This window comes from Perca flavescens, chromosome 22, assembly GCF_004354835.1.
Source record: "Perca flavescens isolate YP-PL-M2 chromosome 22, PFLA_1.0, whole genome shotgun sequence".
Taxonomy (NCBI): Eukaryota; Metazoa; Chordata; class Actinopteri; order Perciformes; family Percidae; genus Perca; species Perca flavescens.
Window position 1 is genome coordinate 6,019,289 of NC_041352.1, and position 27,190 is coordinate 6,046,478.

At 41.1% G+C, this 27,190-nt stretch overlaps 2 protein-coding genes across 4 annotated transcripts in view; both read right to left on the reverse strand.

Annotated features, from left to right (window-relative positions):
- Nucleotides 1-1,914: 1,914 nt before the first annotated feature.
- Nucleotides 1,915-15,875, reverse strand: LOC114549476 (ras-related protein Rab-18). The gene is made up of 7 exons (XM_028569799.1): nucleotides 15,665-15,875; nucleotides 10,567-10,622; nucleotides 5,711-5,772; nucleotides 5,110-5,182; nucleotides 3,488-3,606; nucleotides 2,930-2,996; nucleotides 1,915-2,194 (listed from the first exon to the last, which is right to left on the reverse strand). Exons 1-7 carry the CDS (start codon nucleotides 15,730-15,732, stop codon nucleotides 2,025-2,027), a joined length of 615 nt encoding a protein of 204 aa, XP_028425600.1. The 5' UTR covers nucleotides 15,733-15,875; the 3' UTR covers nucleotides 1,915-2,024.
- A 2,090-nt stretch (nucleotides 15,876-17,965) lies between these two features.
- The window catches only part of itgb1a (integrin, beta 1a), a 37,704-nt gene continuing 28,479 nt past the window's right edge, over nucleotides 17,966-27,190 (reverse strand). For 2 of the 3 annotated variants that reach the window (XM_028569018.1, XM_028569019.1), the window contains exons 10-17: nucleotides 26,881-27,021; nucleotides 26,012-26,214; nucleotides 25,615-25,853; nucleotides 23,276-23,498; nucleotides 21,337-21,572; nucleotides 20,955-21,121; nucleotides 18,662-18,739; nucleotides 18,021-18,104 (exon numbers count right to left, since the gene is read on the reverse strand). In XM_028569018.1, the coding sequence (XP_028424819.1) occupies nucleotides 18,662-18,739; nucleotides 20,955-21,121; nucleotides 21,337-21,572; nucleotides 23,276-23,498; nucleotides 25,615-25,853; nucleotides 26,012-26,214; nucleotides 26,881-27,021 (1,287 nt within the window). In that variant the 3' untranslated portion in view covers nucleotides 18,021-18,104. Of the gene's footprint in view, nucleotides 18,105-18,661; nucleotides 18,740-20,954; nucleotides 21,122-21,336; nucleotides 21,573-23,275; nucleotides 23,499-25,614; nucleotides 25,854-26,011; nucleotides 26,215-26,880; nucleotides 27,022-27,190 lie in introns of all 3 variants that reach the window. The other variant, XM_028569020.1, reaches the window with a different exon arrangement.

Genomic DNA, 27,190 nt, shown 5'->3' on the forward strand with positions numbered 1-27,190 from the left:
TTAAACACGAGCCTTTATTCTGAGGACAGAGGAATGTGAAGGGCGCAAAGTGAAAGACCCATCACCTAACAGTGACATTTCCAACATCGCAACCTTGACAGCAAAGCTATTGGTCATCTCTGCTGAAGACTTGGACATTAGATCGCTTACAAAAAAACAAACAAAATAAAACAACTTAATCTTCATCATTATACATTCTGGCTCTTTGAGTTACAGCTTGGAATAACATAACACATCAACATGGCTTCACTTAAAAAAAGAGTTTTATTTAGTTTAATACATAGGGCGGTTTGTGAAATATGTATACATTCAGCTTTACAATTCATTCAGGAATTCTCCCACCAAATTCCTAAAATACACAATTTACAAGGTATACATGTTTCAACAGATTTCTGAAGACAGAAAAAGACAGCTCTACAGTTAAATAAGTCAAAGCTTACTTCTTTTTTGTTTAATTATACCATTAAATTCAAATGGTATGCAATGTTTTTTTTTCAGCTAAACATGATTTAGTGTTTATAGTAAATAGCCCCTGAAGGCCTTTCACTGGACAAACAAACAAATAAATGGCACGCAGAGTTTCCCATGCAATTAAAAAGAGATTTAAAAAAAAATCCATTTGTGATAAGACATGCTTGAATCCATGTAGTTTTCACCATCCCTTTTACAAGATCAAACTCTCAGAACTACATTTCCCAGAAAATCTTAGAACACACACTAGCACTTGAACACTACAAACATGGTCAGAGGTCAGGGGTACAGTACATTTTTAACTGCTTCTCGGGTACCAATAGAGATAGGACTGCTGTTAAATCCATCAGCAATGTGGAGCGCACAGCTTTTTCTTTGATTTTCCAAATTCAGTGGAAACACCCTTATGACTCACTGCCCTGTCTAATATTGAACACTTTTCCTTTGTCTCTGTCCAGTCAGAGGGATCTATATGAAAACCCATGGTAGTGCTAGTGTTATTACTGATATTATCTGTCTGAGTGAGGGAGTGCCAGTAGGTCGCACTCCATTAAAGCAACTCGTTACAACAAAGGCGTGCAATTTTAAGAGGTTCCCTCTTCTTCGGCACCCAGCGGAAAGCTTGCTGGTGCCAATCTCTTTGATTTATGCACTCTTCAAAACACACCAAAAGTTTGAAGTCCAAGTCAATAAAAGTAGTAAAACGTCATTCCAGACAGTTGGTAACTCTATTATATTTTGAAGAAAAGAGGCAGTTGTGTGGTAAACAGAGACACATGATCCAAGCCTTTGAGTGGGAGTGGTGAGATGGAATACAAGATGTCTTGGCTTGATAAGCTTCTCCATAAGCAGCATAATGTCCACAGAGTCCGGGGGCAGGACCAGGACCGAGCACAGGGCAGAGCAGAGGGAAAGAGACACACTGGAGAAAAGTGGGCCCTGCACTGATACAGATGTGCTTACTGAGGCAAGGTGCTCTGAGGACAATAAGCATGCTGGAGACCAAAGAGAACCCTTGGTCAAAACACTTTCCCAATTCTCATTCTCACATTTCAGACATTTAGCCATATGCCTGACGACCTTTGGTTTGTACTTTTGCACTCATTTCACTGCACTGCTATATTTAAAATCATATGTACGAAGTGAGAATGGTTTATATTTTGACCCAGGGACCCAAGAACCCAGAACTGCAAGAAAACTAGAACTCATAACAAAACAGAGGAGAGAAAAACTCACTCAAATTCCATTAAGAGGAAGGCTGAGTTGCATTTGCATTTTAGCACAGCGTTGGTATTAGAAAGTGTGCAAAAAAAAAAATTTGTGTCTGTGTGGACGGACGGTCAACCCTTACAGCTGAGCCGTGGGGGGGGGGTGGGAGAGACAGGCGGACCTCCCCTCCACTGCCTTCTTGTCTGATGAGGAAGCTCAGGACCCCCAGTGGGAGGGGGGCTGTTCTTTCAAGTGTGTTTGTGTATATGCTTGTGTGGCACTGTGTGTGGTATTCCCGCGTATGTTTGAACACATGCTTTTGAGCGCGTGTGTTTGTGTGTTGTCTAGACCAGGGAGCAGTAGCCACCGCAGCCTCCACCTCCGGCGTCCTCGTCGCTGAGCTGGACTCCTCGGCCGTGGCTCTCGCTCTGCCATAAGCCGGGCGTCTGGATTATCTTCTCCACCAGCTCCTCAAATGCACACTGAACACCGTCTCTGGTCTTGGCACTCGCCTCTGGAAGAACGGAGTGTAGAAGGGAAAAATAAAAAGGAAGAAAGAATGGGGAGTGAAGGGACGGGCAGATACAGAAGAGAGGAGAGGAGAGGCAAAAAGGAGTGAGTAAAACCAAGAAATAAAGAAGAAGTGGACAAACAGAGAAGGAGGAACAGAAGATGGGATACAGATGCAACAGCTGTTAATGTCTGCACCTTGATGTCATCATCTGCTGGGCTCCCAGAGCGCAGGGGCGGGGGGTGGAAAATGTCTCAACAATAACTGTCAACCCTAGACACTAGTAGTGAACCATAGGAGGTTATTAGGGGGTATCGTCAGCACCCGCTACACAACAGAACGATATCCAGAAACATTACAACAATAACAACAAGCAAAGGATAAAGAAATCAATCTTATTTAAAAAGCCAAGGCAGAATTTATATATTAGGGTATGTATTGGGGAACTTGGAAATATCAATTTCATTTCAACAAAATGTTTTTGAAATCACATCTTTTAGTACCTGATGGTTTGTCCTTTACTGACAAACCAGAAAAAAAAAAAATTAGGAGTACAGGGAAAACAAGAGCCCAATGGAAGATGATATATGAAGCCGGTTTTATTAATAGAACTATGCAAGCATTCCTCAGCAAGTATGATAGTTATTTCAAAAAGTTGTTTCCCCCTGTGTAATGGTCTGCTGTAACTCATGCCCAGCAGGTCTTTGTACTGTAGAGTAGGGAATCCTCCCGACTTACCTATAAAAAGCATGGAATGTTTTCGTGCGAACTTCAGCCCTTCGGCCCTGTCTAGCTCGTGGTTTTCCTAAAACAAAAGAGAGGTAATGGCTTATTTGAGGTCTGCCGGGCGGAGCTGTCAGCTACTGTGGTCGTCACAGGGCAGAGAGGAAAAGTGATTTTCACAGACAAAGAACAGGACACAATAAATTCATAATGCTCTACTTAGTGGGCATGTTTATCCCCACTGACTGATTCTGGTATCCTGGTAAAGGACCAGCCGCTAAAAATATGAAAGTGGGTCTGCCCCGGTCATTTAGTTCTGTCATTTGTCAACTGGCTGTAAGATGACTTTTTATTTTAGTTTTATAAAGCTACTTACTTTGGCAGTTTTACTTTCCTAAAATGTGGTATTTATTTTTATATGAAATTTAGTCCAGTTGTTTTTTTTTTTTTTTTTGCATCTCTACGTAGATGCAGAAAAACAATTTTAACATTTTTTTAAACAATTTTTTAATATTAAGTGCATTCAAAATGATGAATTTCCTTGGACAGAACAGAAGCACAAACAACACTCACCTTATCGATTTTATTTCCCACGAGCATTTTCACGAGGTCGTTCCTCGTACAGTACGTCTCCAGCTCGTTGAGCCAGTTGTCGAGCTTGGCAAAGGTTTCCCGTCGTGTGACATCGTACACTGTGCCAAACCAAGACACGCTCAGAATGAAGGCAAACAAACACACACACACACACACACGATAAGAGGACTATACTTTAGGTCCAGGCATAGTTTCTGGAATTCTCTCTTCGCAACCAGGACAATTTTGCAGCATGGAAATAATCACATCAACATAATCATGGTACTGTCTTGCATTCATAATTATTAATAACACGTTTTAACACATTTGCATACAAGACCTAATAGAAAGACTGTATGCTATTAACTTTAAAGAATGTTTTCAGGAGTGATTTTAGGTGCAGTAGGGGCCTTTCTGTGTGGAGTTTGCGTGTTCTCCCCGTGTTGGCATGGGTTTTCCTCCGGGTGACCCGGTTTCCTCCCACCATAAAGACATGCATGCTGGGTAACTCCTGCCATCTCCTTTTGGCGCAGTTACTGACATAACAACTGGAGTTGGTCCCCGGGCTGCGGACTATGGCTGCCCACTGCTCATAATTGGTTAGGATGAGTTAAATGAAGAGGATACATTCCTTGTATGTGTAAATGTACTTATTGATAGTATATTAATATTATTATTATCATCACCTTACAACGCTGCAGGCGGCAATACTGACAACCAAGCAATCGGCCTGTTCTGAACAGGCACGCGCAAGGTCTTTCTGTCTTGCGGCGCCATAGTCACCTCTCTCTATCACTTCTGACTGAGGGAGCAGCAGCGGGCCTACGGGCGCGTCGTGTAGTGGGCGTGTCGTGTCGTACTGCAGATTTGAGCTGTTCGCTGTGCAGGAGGAAAAGTAAGAAAGACATTCTATCGCTTCTAACTTTCTCTCTGCTTGATCATTTTACAGGTGCATACAGCTAGTTCAGCTGTATGCATAAGTTAAAAGACAACGGCTGTGCCTGGCAGTTCGCCAGGCACAGCCGTTGTCTTTAACTTATGCGTTATGGGATTTTCTCAGATGACGTCGTGGTTGTAAAATCATTTCAGCAGTGCAAAAAATAATAACACTGGGAACCAAGCAATCGACCAGTAGTAGTACAACAAATTAAGATAAAATAAATAACCAAAAAATAAAAATGGTATCAACTAAAAGCATGTGGTTGATAAAACCAAAAGGGACTGAAATCTTCTGAAAGTATCACATAAGGAGCTCTTACAATCCCAGTGCTATAGCAAGGCGCCTTGTCTTTCTATATGTCATTAGAGTGGTGAAAAACCATAGGCTGCAGAGGAAGTCTGTTTAAGAGGTTTATCTTAGTTCCTGTATGTGTGTGTGTGTGTGTGTGTGTGTTCATATACAGTACATGCTTTACATGCATGTCCATATGAGCAGCCTGACTTAAGGGCATAAACTAACTACCAGAGAGAGGCAGGAGTGTGTGTGCGTGGGTCACAGGATGAAAAGCCATCACTTTCTTTACAACCAGGGGCCTGACTCTGAAGTGAAGAGGACACACACACAACACACAACACACACAACACACACACACTTGAGCGATGGCGTCAACAGCTTAGCTTACCCAGGATGACTCCCTGGGCACCGCGGTAGTAGCTAGGCGTCAGGGTTCGGAAGCGCTCCTGTCCTGCAGTGTCCTACAAAACAAAACCAGCTCAGCAGTGCAGGACAAACTCACACACATACATATACACACACACATACATATACACACACACATACATATACACACACACATATATACACACACATATACACACACACATATACACACAAACACACAAACACACACACACACACACACACACACACACACACACACACACACACACACACACACACACACACACACACACACACACACACACACACACACACACACACACACACAGTTGGCTCAGACAGAAGATAAACCAGGGCAGATGGACATAAACAACAAGGATGACTCTTCTGTGTCCCTCAGAGCACGTAGGCAGAAATGGTGTTACGTAAGCGCCATCTTCTGGGCACTTGAGAGAATAGACCGACTGGAGTCATGGAGGACTCGGGGAGTTAATCTCTCTGCTCGGACTGACAGACAAGAGACACATTTTGGTTTGACGAGCGCTACTCAAGAGAGTGAACGGAGCAGAGTTGACGAGGAGCGAACAGGGTTTGTCACTTACCCATATTGCCAGCTTTGCCTTGTTACCGTCCACAGTAATGGTTTTCACTTTGAAGTCCACACCTAGACAACGAAAAGCCAGTCAATCCCTCAAGGTTATGATTACCTCATCCTGTTTCAGACCCAATATGGTGACTATTACAGGTTTGGCCAATTACTGCCAAGAATATGACACCACTGTGACAGACTATAATTATACATATACCACACGTCTCTAAACTTCTGCTAACCCCAGCTTTTTTACGCCCATCCCATGTCCTGTATGTAAATTATGGTGTGACTATGTATTCATATCCACCACAAAGGGACGGTGTGTGGTTTAATGTCCTAAACTGAAACCTATACAGGTCTGTATTAAAAAAAAAAAAAAAAAAAAAAAAGAAGAAAAAAAAAAAAAAGTCCACCACCTGTGAAATGGCTTAGAGAACCATGATTCCCCCCTAAAAATCCTGCCAGGTCCCAAAGGAACAGACATTTACATGAAAATAACATGTCCCCCCCTTCCCCTCAACAAGTAAATCTTCTCTATTGCCTTTGTGCAGGGTCTCAGCGCACAGAGCCTGCAGTGTCTGGATGACATATCTGCTCGAGTTTTAGCATCCACTGACAGATTTACCAGGGAAATGTACACTTGTGTTGGGCTTGTTGTTACATCTGGGACTAGGGAAGGGAGCTCACTTCTGAACCAAAACAGAGGAGGAGAAAAAAAAAAAAGACATGAAGACAAGCCGAGGATATAAGACATAGAGTATGTGTAACACGCACAGATTCACATACAAATACTAGAGTCTGTTCACACTTAATCACAACAAGCTCCCTCCTCAAGTCCAGCAGGGTTGCTCAGATACTGAGGCCAGATGCATGTGGAGAGGAGCTTACAGTAAACACTTTCCTGAACCTGGACCAGTCTCTCTGGCTTTCATGCAGTACAAATTCAGAAAGGCCTAGCAGATAACACACTGTTCGTACGGTACGCGTTTGTTAGGGGTGAAAAAAAATATATATATCGATTCACATATGTATCGCGATTCTTTTTGCAAGTTTTTTTAAATGGATTCTTTCCCCTAGAATCGATGGCAGTCAAGGCTGGACTCATCTCAGCAGGCAAGCATGTTCATGGTGGACCTAGGGCTGCACGATACATCGTTATTTTATCGCCATCGCAATATTAACTGCCGCAATAAACACATCGCGAAAGGCTGCGACGTGTCACGAAAGACACGCAGAGATTTTTTTGTGTTAGTTGAAAGAAATTATCAGTAGAAAACCGCAGTTTTAAATGCTTTTTATATTCAACTCAGTGTTCAATTTGTTCAATAAAAGTGTTGGACGTTATTTAATTGCATGCGTTTTCAATTCAACAAGCAATTGTTGCATTTTAGCAGAAGACAAAGCAGCAGAAATGCAGAATGGAGGACACTTAAATATCGGTTTATTTATGGCAAGTAGTGTCGTTATTGCGATATTCAACAGCGTTATCGCATGTCGCATATTTTCTTCACATCATGCAGCTCTAGGTGGACCTCAAAACAGCCTGTCATCAAACAACATACGTACACAGAGCATCACAACACACCCTGCTGTCAGCAGGCAATGTGGCGAGTCAACGCTACCCTGTTTAGGATCTCTCTTTTTTTTTTTTTTTTTTTTTTTTTTACCTTTTGTAATGACGTACCATGAAGTAACTAGCACATGACAGCAGGCCTGCTCACCTGTCTGCTGATCATCTGTGACCTCATTAACCCTAGTGTTGTCCTCGGGTCAAATTTGACCCGTTTTCAAAGTTTTTTATATCAGAAATATGGGTTTCTTAACAACCAAATTGCCCCACAATAACATGGATGGAAGCCATACAACATATACATCCATGCATTCATGTTCTTCGCAGGTAAGATTAATCCATTGAATTTTGGTTGTTTTATTTAATTTCATGGCATCAACATCCTTTGATCTAAACTATTCTATGAGTCAAAATAATTGATATCTGCTTTTTTTGAAACTCAAAAATTAGGTATAATGTCATTTTATTAGGTTTATTGACCATAAATTAAAAAAAACAAAACGTTTAAAAACAGGGCCAAAAGCATTAAAAAAAATCGTCAAAAAAAAAGTTCTAAATTTTTTTTTTCTTCAATTTTTACCCAGAATGACAAGTTGATTGATCGACGACGGTGAAGACAACACAAAGGTTAAGACCGACAGATGACTGGGTGTCGCAGTGATTCATTCTTGCCTATTTAATAACTTCAGGTCAACACACGGCATGCTAATTTGACGATGTACTGAGAAAGCTCTTGTCACAGGGAGAAATACTCCTCCGATGAACGGTTTTAGGTGGCAAGGATGCAAACGCATTAATTGAGATCAAGTGATGCTGGATTCAGTGGGATTTCTGTCTGAATGAGGAAACTTGAGGGAGGCTTAACTCCAATAAAGACATCTGTTTGGCAAAGACTCCCAGCTGGCCAAGTAAAACTGCAGAGAGCCATGCCTTGGCCTTCAAAAGAAATTTAAAAAAATAAAAATAGTGTTTTAAATGTTTCAACCTCTACTGGAATCTGTGCTTTTGGTCGTTTCAACAAAGACAGCATTGTGAGCTATACGCAATCCTCACAAAATCACATCAGTCAGGGTGGAAAATAAATTCTACATCCAAACTCATCAATTAGATTATAAATCTTGTGTTGTTGAATGCTTTAATGAACATAAAGCCATTAAGGTAGTTACAGCCTGAAGGCCACCTCAAAGTATAGCAGGTGTGTCCTTGGTGCATCGGATGATTTATCCCATTAAAAGAAGCTGATATCATTTGCAGATCAACCAGAATTTGGGAAAACCGACACTTAGTTCACAATTTCACCGGATGAGATGGATAGCCTGGTCTGCTGCGGGATTCTTTTCCCCAAACTCCTCATTAAGTTTGAAATAAATCGAATAGCTTAGTGGCTGAGAGTGTGTGGTATGGTGCTAACTTTTACTTCCAGATACTTTCTTATAGCAGATAGAGATGGTCCGATACCATTTTTTGCTTCCCGATACCGATTCCGATACCTGAACTTGCGTATCGGCCGATACCGAGTACCGATCCGATACCAGTGGGTCATATATTTTATTATGTTTTAACAACTGTATACTACTATCCCTGTATGGATGTGATATGATATAACAGCTGTATACTACTATCCCCGGATGGATGTGATATGATTTCTATCTTTGTTGTCTGTCTGGCTCAGGTTAAACTCTTTGTAAAACATGAACAAACACAAACAATGAATGTCGCAGAACTTTCTTTTATTCTCCAGTTTGACAGTCGGTTATAACGGAAAAAGAACCTAAATAAACTACTTTACCGTAGATTTTCTTTAGGGCTTTATTACGTGGTACCGGATCGGTGCATAAACTCCAGTACTTCCCGATACCGATACCAGCGTTTTAGACCGTATCGGAGCCGATACCGATACTGGTATCGGAACATCTCTAATAGCAGAGCCCCTAACAGGCCAAACATCTGTACGGTGACCTCACCTTGAATTTAATTCCAGTATAAAAAAGAAAAAAGAAAATCTTTGATTTTGATTTAAATCATTTGCAATACATATAATGGGTGTTTTATTGACACAAGAAGAGAGGGTGGTGATTGGGCCAGCGCTTGTCCTGGAGCACATTACCAGGGTTCTGTCATTAGTGGACTGTTGTTCAGTACAATGTACAGGATCTGCCAGCAGCCTCAGCGGGGCCTACAGACTTAAGAGGCAGAATGTAGAGCAGTATGTCTATTTTACTGAACGTGGTAGCCATTATTGTCTACTGTAGTCATTTATAGTAAAAAAAAAAACAAAAAAACTCCAGCCCCAGACAATGTACTGGACAGCACAGATATTCTGACAGACCTAAGGAGCCTTCTCTGCCAATTAATGGCACTAGCATTTGGTGTGCCGTCTGACCAGTGTAATATTAACAGAGCTCCAGGGATATTCTAAGCCTCGTATTGTCTACAATATTTAGACATAATATAGTAAATATATAGTTTTATTTATGTACACTCCCTTGTCACTTTATTAGGTGCACCTATACAATCGAATGCAATCCAGCATCCTCATACAATGGTTTGTATATCTTACAAACAGTTATGCACACTTTTACGTGCGCTATCCTACGAATGTCCCAGCAACATTAGCGATAAATGCGCCTGCCGTGTAGAAGCTGTTTAGGCAACGAAACTACTTAGGTTAGGTTTAGGAAAAGTGGCCCGGTTACGATTCCAACCAGCAGCCCTTTGCTTTGAAAAGGCTGTTACCCAGGTAGTTTGGATCTTTTACGGATTCTCCTAGCCTCATTCTTTTTCTTTATCACCAGTTTTTGTTAAAACTTTCAGAGAGGTGTTAATTTAACTGTTAATGTGTTATTACTGAGTGGTGGTGGTGTGCTGGACTGCATTATATTGAAATGTCTATCTAGTGATATTTGCCACTCGTATGTAAATGTACTGGGCAAAACATTAGAAACACCGCAATATCATGCAGTCCAGTCCAACACCACTGCAAACTATAACCTCAATAATAAACTATGGCTGGGCTGTTGCATTGGATTGCATTAGAACTTACAGGTGTGCCTAATAAGGTGGCTACTCGGTGTTATGTTTATATGTATTTCTACTTATTGGGTGCATTTACAATGGCCCACGTAATCATTTATTTTTAATATCATTGTTTGTACTTAACTCCCTCGGGTCGAAGTGTATGTGCAATTAAGTGTGTGGCTCATGCTGACTCTACTAATGAGGGTCTTGCAGTTCCCGCAGAACAAAACCGTACTTTAATTTCACCATTTCACCAAGCGAGCTCATGTGTTACTCACCTATTGTTGCTGCCTGCTCTGGGTCAAATGTGTCATCTGTGAATCTCAAGAGCAGGCTGTTGACAGGAAGGAGGAAATCATTAGATTAGGACTCATCATGAATCACTGAAAAAACATGGCAGAATGGCTTTATTTAGTAATTCTATTCCACACAGGGTTGAGCGGGCTTTTGGTCTGGGATCGGGTTTCCGTTGGCTTTGTTCACATAACCCGTCCTGCGGCACCAGACTTATCGAATTCTGTATCTCTATCTCTTTCTATTGATTACTTTATCCTTCACTTGCATTGTACGTACACGCTCCAGATGCTATCACCATAAGATTGCAGTCAGGAGGACAGGGTTCATTTCTTAACTATGACTAATCAAGTGCAAAGGCCTTAATCACAGCACTGATGATGGGAATAAAGCTCATGTCTTTCCCTTGACCCAAGCATAATTCTCTTATTTTTCCTCATGGGCCATCAGGAGAGATGCTGGGGCAATGAGTGTTTATTGTTTGAGGTCTGTAGAGCCGATGAGCTATGCTTGGAGACAGCCAAGTTAGAAATGTGTTTGGTGTAGGTCATTTGTTCAGGTTAAATGCAACTTGTGTATTCCTTGCCAGGCAAACATCTCCCTGGTGATTTAAGGGCTTCTACAGATTGCAGGGAAACAAATTAAATATCTGTATGCTATTTAAAAATCAGTCCAGTCAGTGTACCGACTTGACAATAGCACAATTGGCTCAGGATAGTCCAAATCATGACATTTGAAACTAATCATAGTCTGAATTTGTTTATTGTATTAAGCAAAAGCCCAGTTAATAATAATACAAAATTGCGTTCTGGAAGCCCTTGGCCTCGATGATGCAGTCAGCGTACAGTATAGCTGGCCAGAAACTCATCTGTTTCTTGGAAATATAAGCAAGACTAGGCGTAGGTTATGGTGTTGGCATTAACTCAGTCCATCCTCTGTGCTCAGTCAATACAGAGCTGCCATCGCAGTAAGAAAAATACCAGCACCACTTCCCAAAAAAAAAGGGAAAAAAAAAAAAAAGGTGAAAAAGAAAAAAAATACATTTTGACTATACAACTAAAACAGGCACAGACCCAATATTAAAATCACAGTTGTGTGTTAGAATCAAACAATTATCTAAAAAGAATAACGCCAAAAAAAGAGCTGACAATTGCTGCCAACACTGTGGACACATTACTGCTGACATTCTGGGATGAAAAGTGCATGAATTAGTACAGACATTTGAGATTATTTACACCCTTCTGGGCTAACACTTGGCTGATCTGAACTTAAGGGTATTCTCAAATCACTTTTTACATTCAATCCCCTTTTGATCATCCCAGTCTTGTGATTACTACATACAAATCCCTACACCCTTTTGTGGTTCATGTTATGCTCTGTTATTATCAGAACCTGAGGCTTGGTCATCAGTCTGCAGTGAAAGATGATTTTTTTTTTGGCCAGACAGTCCACTTGTCAAAAGGTTTATAATAAAGCTTTGGGCAGCTCATTACCTATGCACTGTGCTATGACTGTGGAAAGCATGCTGTACTCAATACTATAGTTTGTAATGTGATGGTTGATGGCTCAGACTGTCTATCAGGATTCTTTAATGCAGTCTGGACCACATTCTTGGAGACCGGCTCTCTGTTGGCATCGTACACAACATAAATTGCCAGACTAATGTTGGTAAAAACATTATACTCTGCTTTGAATATTAGGCTGATTTGTGGTCGCTAACAAGTACCTCCGAGTACCACATAATGGCAAAAGCAACTGGGTGGTAAAAGCTATACGGCCTTTTAGTCCTTCTAGAGAGGCCAAGATTACTCAAACACGACCTGTTAAATAGAGCTACTCTACGTAGTTAGCCTATGTGCTGTTGTCAAGTCAAGTCAATTTATTTATAGAGCACATTTAAAACCAACCTAAGATGAACAAAGTGCTGTACAAAGTTATATTATGTTATAAAAACAAAAGACAATAAAAATATAGACACAATGAACATCATACAAACAACACACTTCTATACAAATGTCCCTAAACTAAATCATACGCCAAAGAATAAAAATGTGTTTAAAGACGAGACTTAAAAATCTCAGCAGTAGAGGAGGACCTAATATGAATGGGAAGTTTGTTCCAGAGTCTCGGGGCCACAACGGAGAAGGCACGATCACCCTTTTGTTTTCATCCCAGACTGTGGAATAGCTAAAAGGAACTGATTAGATGATCTTAGGTTCCTGGAGGAGTGATGTAGGGTAAGGAGATCAGTAATATATAAAAAGGGGCCAATCCATGTAATGCCTTAAAAACAAGTAACATTACCTTAAAATTGATTCTATATTTGACCGGTAACCAGTGAAGAGAAGCCAATGTCTGGGAGATATGATCCCTCCTTCTGGTACCAGTCAACAATCTAGCAGCCACATTCTGGACAAGCTGCAGGCGTGATAAAGAGGATTTGCAAATCCCAGAATACCAGGGCTCCACACTAACTTTTTGCCTTGGTTGCACTGGTGCGCTTAACTTTTTTTATTTAGGTGCACCAGCACAAAATGTAGGTGCACCCAAATTTTTCCTCGCATTGCCGTAACGCTGAATGGCGATACACAATATATAGCTCTGTATTTTTTTACAAAGTGGGCTAAAAGTTAAGTTTTAAGTCAAAGCCACTTTTCACAAGCACTTTTATTAAAACAGATTGGGATTAAAATAAAATGCAAAGACAGGGTTTCCTTTACAAGTTTGAAAATATACAGCTGCAACACATGTAAATGAAAGTTATCTAAAATAAATAGCCTAGTATATATGAGAAAGCTCCTTCATAAGCTTTCAACAACAATAACGCCGTAACGCTGTAAATGTCGTAACGCCCGGATAGCTCAGTTGGTAAATATAGAGGTTTGACCATAGACAGTATATAATGGACCAATAGACCCCGTTGCTCTGGACGGAGACCAGTGAAGGCTATTAGAAGCACTTTTCCGGTGATGGCCAGCTTTACTGCGCAGCCTCCAACTGAGAGAATGTGACGTGAGCAACGTGTCTGAAAGTTGTAAGTCTTCTGGTAGCGGTGCCAAGAGAAATCTCAATCATTCCCAATCTTACAGATACGGAGAGTGTAGGTGTATGTAAGGAGATAACATGGGCACAGTCTAATTATTGATCACTTACATGCTAGTTAACATTAGTAATTAAACCTAAACATCTCATGTAAGTCGAAACTGCCTGCGAGCGTCTCCTGTACTATACGGTAATTCCTCTACTATGCGACAGTAAGTCACTTGGTTATGACACAATCGTTAGCCTATTTTTACAAAAACGTCTGCTACGGAGCCATAACGTGAGGTACAAGGTAATGGAGCCTTTTATACATTGTCGTGTTTCTTTGGAACTAAACAACGGACAAATAGAGTCTTTAAACGCTTCAGATGTAAAGTTATTCGCAGTCAAGTGACGTAAAAAAAAAATGGCGGTCAGCGGAATGCTAACAGGAGGTGATGGCCAGTTAGCAACAAATGGCGCCATGATGGCTCGAGTTCTGAAGCGAAGCTTACCCCCTTGGGTTTGACTCCGACCTGCGGCCCTTTCCTACATGTCACTCCCCCACTTTCTCCCCCCTTTCATGTCTTCAGCTTTCCTATCAAAATAAAGGCCGAAATCTTTAGAAAAAAAAAAAAGAACGACCGAGGGAGTGCGATGGACTGAAGCATATGCTAGGCTACTCAGAGAGTGACGGCTGACTCATTAGCAGCGTTACACCCGTCTTGTGTGAAATGTCTGTATCGTCACTGCGCTGCATTTTTATGAACTATGTTCCAGCAGGCTCCGTCTTACACGCTATTACTCAACGAACTGAAGTTAGTTGCATTTAATAACTTCTAATGCGTTTTTCGCCGTGGCGGCCGCAGTAACAGAGAGTTACCAGCGGAAACACTGGTACCAATACAGGTTTCCCTCTCATACTTAACAATATACAGCTGTGTTAATAACAATTAAAACTGTAGACAAATGTGGGGAGTTTGGACCAGCGGCGCTGTGTCTCTCCATGTTGCAGGTGAGCCGGCCGGTGTGTGAGTGAATGGGGGCGGGGCTGTGCGGAGGAGAGATCCAAACACAGGCACGGCTTTCCAGAAGGAATGGGTCATGTAATGCAACATTAAACCATATCGATATAAACGACATCGCTTCGTTAGTGGAGAGGCAGCGGTTGCGAGGACGTTAGGTGCACCGGTGCGACCTAGGAAAAATCTTAGTCGCACCCTTTCAAATTTTGGTCGCATTTGCGACCAAATTGGTCGCACTCTCGAGCCCTGAATACAAGGAATTGCAGTAGTCAATACGAGCATGAATAAGGGTCTGCTTTTTATTGTGTTCATAATTATGTGTTAACCACTTGATCTTGTTGAAGCTAGCGCTACAAATACAGTAAATAAGATTAGAAACAGGGAATGCTTCTTACAGAGCCATCACAATTACCCACAACAAAAGTGACAGTCACTGCTCATCATGTCGTCACTTAGCTATATCGTCTGACATACATTTAATTATACTGTAGATTACTGTCCGCCCCTATATGGCAGTCACGTCAACGTTATGGCCACAAAGACACGAATGGAAGGTGGTTTCGATTGTTAAATTCAAAGGCAACCGGACTTGGTTAAGGTTCTTGAATTGAAGAATTAAACCTTCCTTCGATACTATATGACCTGGGTGACTGAGAACCATAGACAGTGTATAAGAAGCTGAAAACCTTCAAAGACATCGTTGCTCTCGATTGCAACATATTTAACCAACTGTGTCAGATGTGAACAAAGATGAGGTCACATACAGCTAACGTTACTGTCAGCTACCTAAGGTTAGCTGGGCAGCCAGCACACCACAAACCTTATTTTAGCTTTTAACAGCCTGAAAGTGAGACTGTTTTTTTTGTTTTTATTAAAGAATAGGGCAACCGCAGTCAAGTCTTCTAGTGACGTAATTTTAAAATTCCGCATTATCTTTGAACCTCACACTATTTGGTTGGCTGCTAAGCTAACGCTAGCTATCTAACGTTAGCAGTGAGCCACGACATCAATTTTCTTGGAGATAACTACAACTTACCTGGACTTCCCAACACCACTCTCTCCTATTATCAATATTTTCAGAGTCGTTAGCGTATCGTCTTCCATTTTCCTTGTACAATGAGTTGTGTTACTCTCAATAAACAGCTACAACAGCCTGATTCAAACGACGTTCTCAACTAACTTGCGTTCTTGTTTACAGCTCGCTGAAGATAGTTTGACAGTAAGAAGCCTCACTCCAACAATATCCGGTAAGACTTTTTGGCACTTCCGCTTGGTACATGATGATGATGATGATGTTATCTTTATGATTACATAACATAACAGTACCTCCAGGAACGATAAAAAGCAGACGCTGTAACACATGGAATGCATATGAGTTTTAATAAACGATTGTTTATTGTGTTATTTTATTATGTAATGGGACAACATTGGAATCCATCATGTTTCTACCAGTGTTACATAACTTCAGTGAAATAGGTCTATTTATTGTCATTGGTTCTTTAAATATACATTTTATTATTGTTTTCACACATTCCAATACATTTTAGTTATTGCTGGTATATACTGTGCATAAGGTTCATGGTTTTTGAATTATTGCTACAGTACAACAGAAATATGACATATGATTATGTCATGTTAAGGTCATTGGCACCATTTTGTTTATCATATTTAAAAACCAAAACAAAATACATGAAATACTTATTTAAAAGAACCAGTGCTTGGCATGCAGGCTCTCACAGTAAAATAGAACATTGCATGTTTTACTTCTACTTTATAAAGTCAACAAAATATAATGGGTTGATGTATATCCAGCTTGTCTACAGCTTTGTCACTGGTTTGACTATTTCTTTGAACAGGATTTTGTCTTCAATTAAATTCTCAGACCTCTGTTTAACCGAACCTTATGAATACATACTACATACATACTTTTAGTAGAAAAAAACACCATCCATGAGCCAAACCATGGCAGCATAATGTAATGGAGATTATCTTGAACTTGAATTATATATGAAATTATCGTTATTTGATCTTACTGCTCCTCAGTTTCTTTAGACATGATCTTTAAATCATTGGAGAATGCCTCTAGCCTTCAGCGTTAATGTGTCATTACTGCTGTTTCTGGTACACTATTGAAACGAAAAAGATACGCACCTGAAAATAATAATAAAAAATGCTTTGATTTATTTATTTTTTTTGATATTTTTTTAGTGATAGCCACACAGAAAGAAACAAACTGTTTTTGTACTTTATTTAATAAATAACTCAAACAGCATTGATAGGGAACATGGTATTGAAATAAAAGGCACTTTTAAAACAATACTGTAAAGACGTGTGTGTTACATTAGAGGCATTTATGTGTGAAAGCATTTCAGAGGTGATTCATGTGAAGTCTGAAAAAATACATGTTTCAGTCTTATAATCTAAAAAAAAGTCCACTGCTTCATGGAACAGGCAAACATAAAACATATTTTTGGCATACTTGACAAAAACACAGGAGAGGACCTGAGAATGAGTAATAAAAAGTTAACGCAGTTGGCAATTACAGCAATATTTCATTAGTTCATGACAACTTATTTCATAACTATACAATGCTTCGATTGTTCAACATTGCCGCAATTTCATAATTTTAACAAGTGGTATACAGTCCCTTTGTGATAGTATATCAACAATTCAAATAATGATAGTTGATATTTATTTTTCATCTTGTGTATTTAGTCCTTTAGAAATAGACAACAGTACTCAATAAGAGTGCAATACAATGTGTTTCTTAGCTGCAGTTAAAAACTACATTTACAACCACTGCATAATCTACTGTAATTCAACATAACTATCCAATCTGAGTTGAATGTGAAATATTATTCAATACTTCCTATTGCATTTGATTTCTATATATATATATACACACACACACACAAACACACATTGACATAATGTGCTGTTATGGCTGACAATTTACATATTAAACTCAGGTCCTGTCTGGAACACACAGAGACACACAGGAAGTCAGTGCACAGAGAGACGACAAGACAGAGAAGTGTCTGAGAAAAGAGACAGAAGCTGAGGAATTCATGTAACATATATTGTATATGCATAGTGTCCACAAAAAGCTAAATCCTCTGCCCATACCAGTCCTGTGTTAGGAAAAACACCTTCATGTCATAATTTTTGCAAATATGCAACTTAAAAGTATATACACATACTGTATACTGTACATCCAAAATACAACAAATACATATAAATTTTAAGTGTTAGTAAAAATACAGATGCAGTGGTGGCGTGGTACATTATACTGGTAAAGTAGCAAAAAGAAATGATGTCAATTCCACCACAGGCCCCCGACCTCAAACCGTGGTAAATACTGCAGTTGTCAGATACTTGATAGCAGAGTTCATTGATAAACTACGACGCCATCATTTTCCTTCATATTTCGGATTGACCACAGTCGTGACAGCACTTTTGTAGATGGGATTTTCACCCTGGAAAGCAAGAATTGAAGTTAGAATCGTGGCATTACTGAGTCAAGCAATATGCAACATTTGTGTTGGATTTTCTGACACATTCACCAAATCACACAGACAAAAAGCTGGGTTCTCATTAGGCATAATAATAATAATAATAATAATAATAGAGCATCATCATTTCCTGTACATGTCATTTCTTTAAATCACACTTTGCACACAACCATGCTTTTGTGACAACACACCAAATATCAAGATGTACAAATTCTCTGGTTCATACTCACCGGACAAGGTTTTGGTATTTGTGCCCTGAAGTCACTTAATATTCTCAAACACTGAACTGGTTTTGCGATTTTTTTTCAGCTGTATTGATTGTCGCAGCACACTCATGCACTAATTTTTTACAAACTCTGAAGATAATATTTCTCTTCCTAAGGTTCCACTTGTCTATGAGTTTACTTCATAGCTTTGAAAGACGAGGTGAATTAGAAAAAAAGTAGATACTGAGTGAAATCAAGACACACATAAACAGCCCATGCAGGAAAATGGAAATGAAATGGAAAATAAATACAAACTTAAAGGACAGCAGCTTTGCGTCCATAGCTTGGATTCTGGAACTGATTGATAGGACTCTTGTATATAGGGTTTTCTTGCTACAGATAGAGAATGAGGACAGAATAGAGTTCAGCAGGAAAAAAATAGACCAACAATACAGAAAAAAGAATAATAAAAAAAGGCAGTTAAAGGGAGAAAAGTATGAATAAAGTCCAGTGAGAGTGATGAAAGGAGGACAATGCGAGAAATAGAAGGTACTGTAAGAGATGTTTAGCCTTGTTCACAATTTTTTTTGGGGGGGGGGGCTTTTCCCTTTATTTGATAGTGACAGTGGATAGACAAGAGAGGGGATGACACGCAGCAAAGGGCCGCTGCGAAGGACTCAGCCAACATGGGCTGATTATCAAATGTTGTGCACTTTATAATGAAAGATCTTTTTTAATGGGAAACCTTTATTGAGACAAGGTAAACAGACAGGTTAAGCCCACCCCAAAGAGCCTACCTACCAGAGCACACCCACTCTAACTCTACGCATCACTTACGGCCATTTTGTGTCTTTTTCTGGGGTATTTTGCTGGTTAACCATGGGGACCTATGTTGCATGTCGTTCCCTTCTTTCTCCCCTCATTTTTCTCTACCTCTCTACTGGAATATATTCATTAATAATCAAAATAACAGAAATACTTCCTTCCCAACAAAACAAAGCAATTGGTTGACAGACACTAAACTTCGGTAGGTTGCTCATGCTGCAGAGATGAACTCTCCCTTTCAGATACAGACTCTACAGACAGAGTCGATCTAGACCACACTCTATAATTTACTGGGACCCAACGATGATTTTAAGAGCATTTTCACTTAGTGTGGCAGCGGCAAACCCCCAAAAAAAAAAAAAAAACAGAAACCTTAGAACAGAACCTGGCTCTAGGTGGGTGGCCACCTACCTCGACTGGTTTGGGTGAAAAATGAATAAATATAGAAATATGACTCATAATAATTATAGCAGTGGGTATAATGGAATGGCATGATGAACAGTAAAATGATAGTAGCCATTAAGATAGTTTTTGGAGCCATTTCACAACTTTGTTTTGTTTTGTTTATATACCACGTTGGTTATGCTACTTAATCTGCAGTTTTATGTTTGAGCACTGGGTGGAGCATTGCCTTTGGGAAGGCGTATAGGTAATTAACAGCCAGGGACACACAGGTGTGTGGCTGGGGGGGAAAAGCAGACAGCTTTTCACCTTGTCAGGTTTGCGTGTCATTGTTCGATCAGTGTCCAAAAGAAAAGAAGTGGGTCACAGCACCGAAATGCAGACAGATTGTGGACACTGATTATTGGCACGCAGAATACGCGTCCAAGCAAGTTCTTTCCTGGTCCCACCTCATTGGCCTAATGTAGGAGTTGGTAAAAGACTCTACAATAGTAGAACTATGACGACTAATAACAATGATAGTGGTAGTAGCGGTGGGCGACGAGCAGGAACACAGCAGCAACCGCAGCCATGATCCAGGTGCCACTACAATCCATCTTCTTTTAATCTATTATTACATCTATTTCAAATGACTAAAACCAAGTACTCTGTTGAGGCTACAGACCAGAATAGTGTGATTGCAACCATAAGAGAGCATAGGAAGGAGCTCATGCAGTATCTTTGACATTCCTTATGGTTGCTCTGTCTTGTTATCTTGTTAGAAAACCCAGGCTAGTCAGAGTTTCACTGACAGTCTCTCATTTCCCAAAATGAAAGGAATGTGAAGCGATAGGTCGCCCTGCCCGTGGTAATAAGTAAGACATACGGATCAGGAACATCTGTATCATCACACGTATACTCTGTGGGTGTAATACAATTCCACCACTAGGTGGAGGCATATTACTGCACGTGAATTTGTGCTGAAATCCAGTGTCCTGTCATATTGATGTTGGCTGATGATGCCACAGATGGGAGGAAGCAGGGAGGGGGAAGAGCTGTGGCCACTCCCCGGAAAAAGTCCAGCTATGCTCAGAGTGCATAACATTCCCAAAAAAGTCCACACAGGCTCCGACATTTTTCCTTTTTTATTTTGAGCGGCACTCAAAAGCAACACATTCAATCTATTTCTGCAGCTGTTGAGACTGAAGAGAACGCAGGCGAGACACTTTGCAATGACGTCGACAAGTCTGCAAATCTCATCTGCTGCTGGGAACAACAAATGATCTTCACTGACGGTCGTTCAAACAACACGTGTTTTAAATGACTCCGACCAAACTTCTGACAAAAATGTAATTTATCCTGCTCTTCTTCCAAAGAGCCGTTTAAGGATCCAAACACTCACCGTATCCCACTTGGCGTTCATCTTCTCCTTCTCAAACTTGGCGAATTCTCTTCTGTCGTGGATGATCATCAGCAGCTTCCAGATGAGCAGCAGGGCTAAGCCAATCAGGACGATGCCGGCGACCACGCCTGCCACAATGGGGATGATGTCAGGACCGGCGGGGCAGTCTGAAACACAGCGGGGCGCAGCGGTGTTTAGGCAGCTTGAAATAAGAGTGCAAAAAAATAACAAGGACCATGGGAATAACACGCCATCACTCTGTACGTGAATAAACAAATGCCCTATTTTTGCAACCCCAGCCACCACAGGCCCTGTAATTAGCTTTCCCTGTAACAGAAACCTTCCACACCCTGGCTCCATGTTAGCCCAGCTTTCTGCTTACCCAGCGTGTCCACCACATGGACCTCCTTCTCCGTGTTGTTGTTGACAGCGTAGGTGTAGTAGAACCAGCAGTCGTTGGCGTCCCTCTCCTTGCAGTGCATCACAGGGTAAGAGGCGTCGTTGGGCTGGGGCAGCTTGTCCCGGTCCTTCACTTTAATCATGTTGAAGTAGCTGCAGTCTCTCTCACACGTGTCCTTCTTCTCACCGGTGCCAAACGCCCGGCACTGGACGCACTCTCTGGAGGCAACGGGGTATCGTTGTTGTTAGTAATGAGCAGTGAGATTTTGCGCTGCCATTAAAAGGGTCACACAAAAAACACACACACACATTCTCACTGATGTCTTGTTGTGTGTAATAATTAGAGATGGTCCGATACCATTTTTTGCTTCCCGATACCGATTCTGACACCTGAACTTGCGTATAGGCCGATACCGAGTACCGATCCGATACCAGTGTGTCATATATTTTATTATGTTTTAACAGCTGTATACTACTATCCCTGTATGGATGTGATATGATTTCTATCTTTGTTGTCGGTCTGGCTCAGGTTAAACACAAACAATGAACGCCACAGAATTTTCTTTTATCATCCAGTTTGACAGTCAGTTATAACGGAAAAAGAACATAAATAAACTACTTTAACGTAGATTTTCTTTAGGGCTTTATTACATGGTATCGGATCGGTGCATAAACTAAACAATAAAAAGTAAACAGTACTTCCCGATACCAGCAGGCAGCATCGGAGCCGACACGGATACTGGTATCGGTATCGGAACATCTCTAGTAATGATGCAGAGTTTTTAGTTTTTACTTATACAGGTTTTGAGATATATGTCTCCATATATTTCCTCCACTCCAGAACAATGCAGGTAAATGGATTTCCATTCAACATTAACAATCCAGAAATTTTCATTGTTACTCTAGACCAGGGATTTTCAAAGTCTGTGAACGCAAGTCTGTGCCCCCCCCAGACAAATTGAGGGCTGTGGGATACATTAGCTGGCTTTTATTTTTTTTAGCCCTATTTGTTTCCATTTTGGTTAATTAGCTACATCTCGAGTCTGCCGAATTAGCTATCAGCAGTTCCTCTTTGCGATGTATGGATGTACAGACAACTATCAGTTGTGTTTTGGAAAACCGACTGGATGTGCTCGCTGATTCACTTCCTGCCCGGCTGTCCGAACGCCCCGCGGTGCGGGGGAAAATAGACCTGGCGCTTATCTTTAGCGGCGCGGAAAGCCGCTTCACGCCCGCTGCTTGGACGCGGCGTGGCGCAGCTGGTGGATTATCAAGCATCGACTTGAATGGCCATGATTGCTCACAGGGCACGCCACGCGCCCGGAATGCAGTGCAATAAAAGTATATTCATGATGGAGGGAAATCTGTAGATCATGTATACATGCTGTATTACTGTATCATTCTGTTGACATTGTATATCATTTACAATTAGTCTGTTTGGGATCATCTGGCGTTTCCCCAGACGTTAGAGCAACTAGAGGGAGTAAAGGTTATAGGACGCCATTGATAGGCAACCAAATGTAACGGACCGTTACCTCAAATAAAGTTAAAGATTTCTCTGGTTCGTACGTTGTTGGAAACACATGGGATAATGTTAAGTACACAACTCAACTAAATATATATATATATATATATATATATATATATATATATATATATATATATATATATATATATATATATATATATATATACAGTTTAATACTTAAATGTTACATATTATACCTTTAAGGTGTGAAAGGTTAGTTTGGGATTTTTGTCAATGCACTAAAATGCCTCATGCGTATTAAAAGAGTTATGGATCGCTGTAACCATTCCTCCTCTCCATTAGCAATAAGCAAACAAGTTTTGTAGAGTGACTACAGTGTACTATAAGATATGAGGGATATGCGTATATGGACACATCTTCATTTCAGACTTACTTGTGTTCAGTACAGACTCCTGGGCAGGTAGGGCACGTTTCACAGGTGGGACCCTGGAATTTGGGGTCAGTGCACTTGCAAGTTCCACATTCACAAGTTCCTCGGCCGTTACAGATCTGCTTGTTGCTGGCCATACATGTGCTGTTGTCCAGAGAGCAATCACAGGCACTTCCGGTCCACATGGGGTCACAGATACACACTCTGCACTCACAGCGGCCATGCCCTAAGTAGACAGGGCATAAAATCAAATCTTTTTTCCCTCCTTCTAAACATCATCTTATGGCGCTTTTCCATTACATGGTACCTACTCGCCTCGACTCTACTCGCCTTTTTTGGTTTTCCATTACGAAAAAAAGTACCTGGTACCTGCTAACAGGTACTTTTTTTTAGTACCTGCTCAGTCGAGGTTCCAAGCGAGCTGAGGCGAGCCGAGAAGGTGACGTGAAACCCTGCAGGCTGCTGATTGGTCGGAAAGAAGCGTCACTGATCACTGCATTGCTAGCGAGAGACGGCATTTTTAAATAGTTTAGCCAGCGGTGTTTTTTTGCTGCCGGAGGCTCCACGCAGAGCTTTCTCCGTAGCATACAAGTGGCCTGATGGTTATACTGGTGCGCTGGTGTGTGCATGTGTGATCGTGTGTGTCGAGTCGCCGTATGTGTGTGTGTTGGGAGCTAGTGAGCGAGGGAGAAGTGAGAGAGTGACGGCGATTATCTCCGCAGCAAGTAGCAACTCTAGAGTCATATATATGTGAGAGAAACAAAGCGAGTAGCGACTCTAGAGTATATGTGACCACGGTGGGAAATCAGGAGCAGTAAACGTTAACTATCTCTTTGATATCATGTTGTTTACGGAGACGGAGAACCAGGAAATGCGTCAGGATATGTCAATGGGAAAAGCAAGCTACTAAGCCACGCCCACGGCAGTCGCTATGACGACCAGCCACGCGGAGGCGATACTAAAATCTGCAATGGAAAACGGACGCACAGCGAGTCGAGGCGAGTAGAGTCGAGTAGAGTCGAGGCGAGTCGAGCAGGTACCATGTAATGGAAAAACGCCATTAGGTCCATTTAACAGTCTGAAAAGAAAGCCGAAGCTGGGAATGACGTCACACCCGAGTTGACTGCGTTCTATTTGACAAGTCGAAATTCACAGTGGGGTTTGCTCTAGCCAGGTTAGCCATTGTTAGCAATACCAGTTGATAACCAGTTTTTTGTGCATACAAACAGCTAGGGGTGGGAATCCCCAGAGGCCTCATGATACGATATCATCACAATACTTATGTCACAATACGATATTATTGCGATTTTTAAACTATTGCAACATTCTGCCATATATTGCAATTTTCCAACTTCAAAATTGTCCCAATTTGAAATTATGTCCCCAAAAGGAAACTTTGTCAACATCTATTTTATCTAAAAAGATACATTTCTTTCTCTGTTTGTTCATCTCACTTCAATTTTATTGCTGCAAAATGGGATTGTCGAGCAGACAAACTGACCGATACATATTTAATAATAGATCGATACTTGCCGTCTGTGTATGAGTGTGTGTGTGTGTGAGTGAGTATGTGTGTGTATGTCTCTGTGTGTGTGTGTATTCTTGTATGAATGAGTGTTTAGAGTTGCATGTGTGCTGGGAGGGGGCAGAGAGAGAGAGAGAGAGAGAGAGAGAGAGAGAGAGAGAGAGGGCTGATGGCGCCCCTGTTTTTGCTAAACTGCTTGTTTTTAATTACTATGGACACCATGTCATTTATAGTCCTGTGAAATTTCTATTTAAAATTGTTTTATTAATTTGTCATACCTGCCCAGGGACTACAGGTGGAAATTAGTAATTGTTGCTATAACCTGGCCCAAGACATATTCTCTTATTTAACAGGTTTAATGTTTATTTGTGCATTGTTTCTGTTTCAAATAAATCAATTTCCATTCCATTCCAATACAGTATTGCCACAGAAAATATCGTGATACTATGCTGTATAGATTCCCCCCCCCCACCCCTTCAAACAGTGTCACAACATGTCTGCAGATAGAAGTTGGACAGGACTGTGTGTTCAACTGATTTAGTGAGACACAAATAAGACTGAAGTGCTGATAAAACTGTATATGACTACAGCTTTCACTACTGTTGATGCGCGGAGCAGCCATGTTGGATTTTAAGCCCGGGGGACTGCGAGGTTGTCCGACTTTTCCCAACTCGGAAATCCGACTTCGGGGGAGGCGAGTTCCCAACTTTGAACTCGGAAATTCCCACTTCCGACTACAAATGGAACGCACTATGAAGCCTACGTGCCGAGATGGCTTTATCGCTTCAATTCTTCTCTGTGGAGCTGTCACACTCACCTCCACACAGTTTGTTTCCAGAGCGGTCGCAGTTGAAGTTGTCACACTCGCAGTACTGGCCGCTGTACCTCTCCTCAGGGTTGTCCCTCTTCTTGCACTCACATGTGCCGCACACACAGTCTCCGTTGTTGCTGCAGATGTCGGTGCCGTTGTCTTTGCGGCAGGTCCGGTCCATGTCCTCTGTGGCCACATCGTTGCTGCTGCATTCACACTGTCTGCCCACGCGTCCTTCATTACACCTGAGACAAGGGGAAAGGGTGTGATTCTGAAGCACTTCTTCACACTAAAACAGAAATCCAAGTAAGCTTGAACATGAGACTTAAAGGTTCTGGATATTTTATCCGTGTAAGAGAGATGTATGGTAAAATAAAGATTGTGGAAATGGTCATAGACTCACTTGCAGGCTCCACATTCATAGGTCCCGTTACCAAAGTGGCAGAGTGGACTGTTCTTGATACCGTCCTTGTTGCATTCACACTCACAAATGAAGTTGAGGGTGATCTCCACCTCCTCCGTAAATCCCAGGGGCTTTATCTTGATGATCTCAGGCTTGCCTTGTTTCGGACAGCCCTTAGATGTCACGCTGATGCTAAACATCACCTAGGAATGAAGGGGCGAAAAGGGGAAAACCTGACTCAGAGAGCAAAATACGGAGTTTGTCGCACATCTCTGAAAATCTCAAAACAAAGTAGTTAATTAACGTTGACGCTGGGCAGGAAACAAACCATAGTGACTGAGCGCCTACAGGTACAGTAGATCAACACAAGGTGTAGTTTTTGTGCAATACAGTGTGTGAATTACAAAAGTGATGGGAGAAAAATATTCAATATCCCAAAAAAGAAACCCCCCTTTCAGATCAGAGCTCATCACCTGCTCAACAGAGAAACATTCACGCACATTTAAAATTAAAATGTCAAATTTGTAACATTGCTCGCTAATGAGTTTAAGACCAATAAAAGAGGACAAAATAAAAAATAAAAACAGGAAAAACAAGATATTTCTGTTTTAACCTAAAGGTTACGAACTGTAAGTGGCCAGTATAAAGTCGGTCTGTACTAATCAAGACATGTTTCAAATGAAAAGACACTATGATCTCTGCTGTGTGTTACTGAGAAACCATTCATTGTCATTGCATTTATACCTTTTTCATGATCTACTGTACATTTAATTTGACATTTTCAGTGTCTCAATGACAACTGACAGGGTTAATCATCTACTGGTGAAATACAACAACAAATAAAAAAAGAGCAATTTTCTAATCCTCACCTGATCGCCGATGGAGATATTGGAGCACTTGCGTCCACTTTCGCCCTCACTAACCACTCCGTTCTTACAGTGGGATGTGTAAGCTATGGTCACTCCCTCTGGAAGCTTGCTGTTCTCCAAAATAACCTCGGACGAGAGAGACTGCCAAAAAAAAACAAGAGATAACAACACGAAACGTTGCAATGTCATCTGGTAGCTTTATTTTGACAGCGTACGATACACAAAGGATTAGCTGAGTATTAAATGAGAATGTGTGTGTGGAAGAATCTTTGACTGGTCCAACTCACAATGTTGAATGCTTTCATTTGGT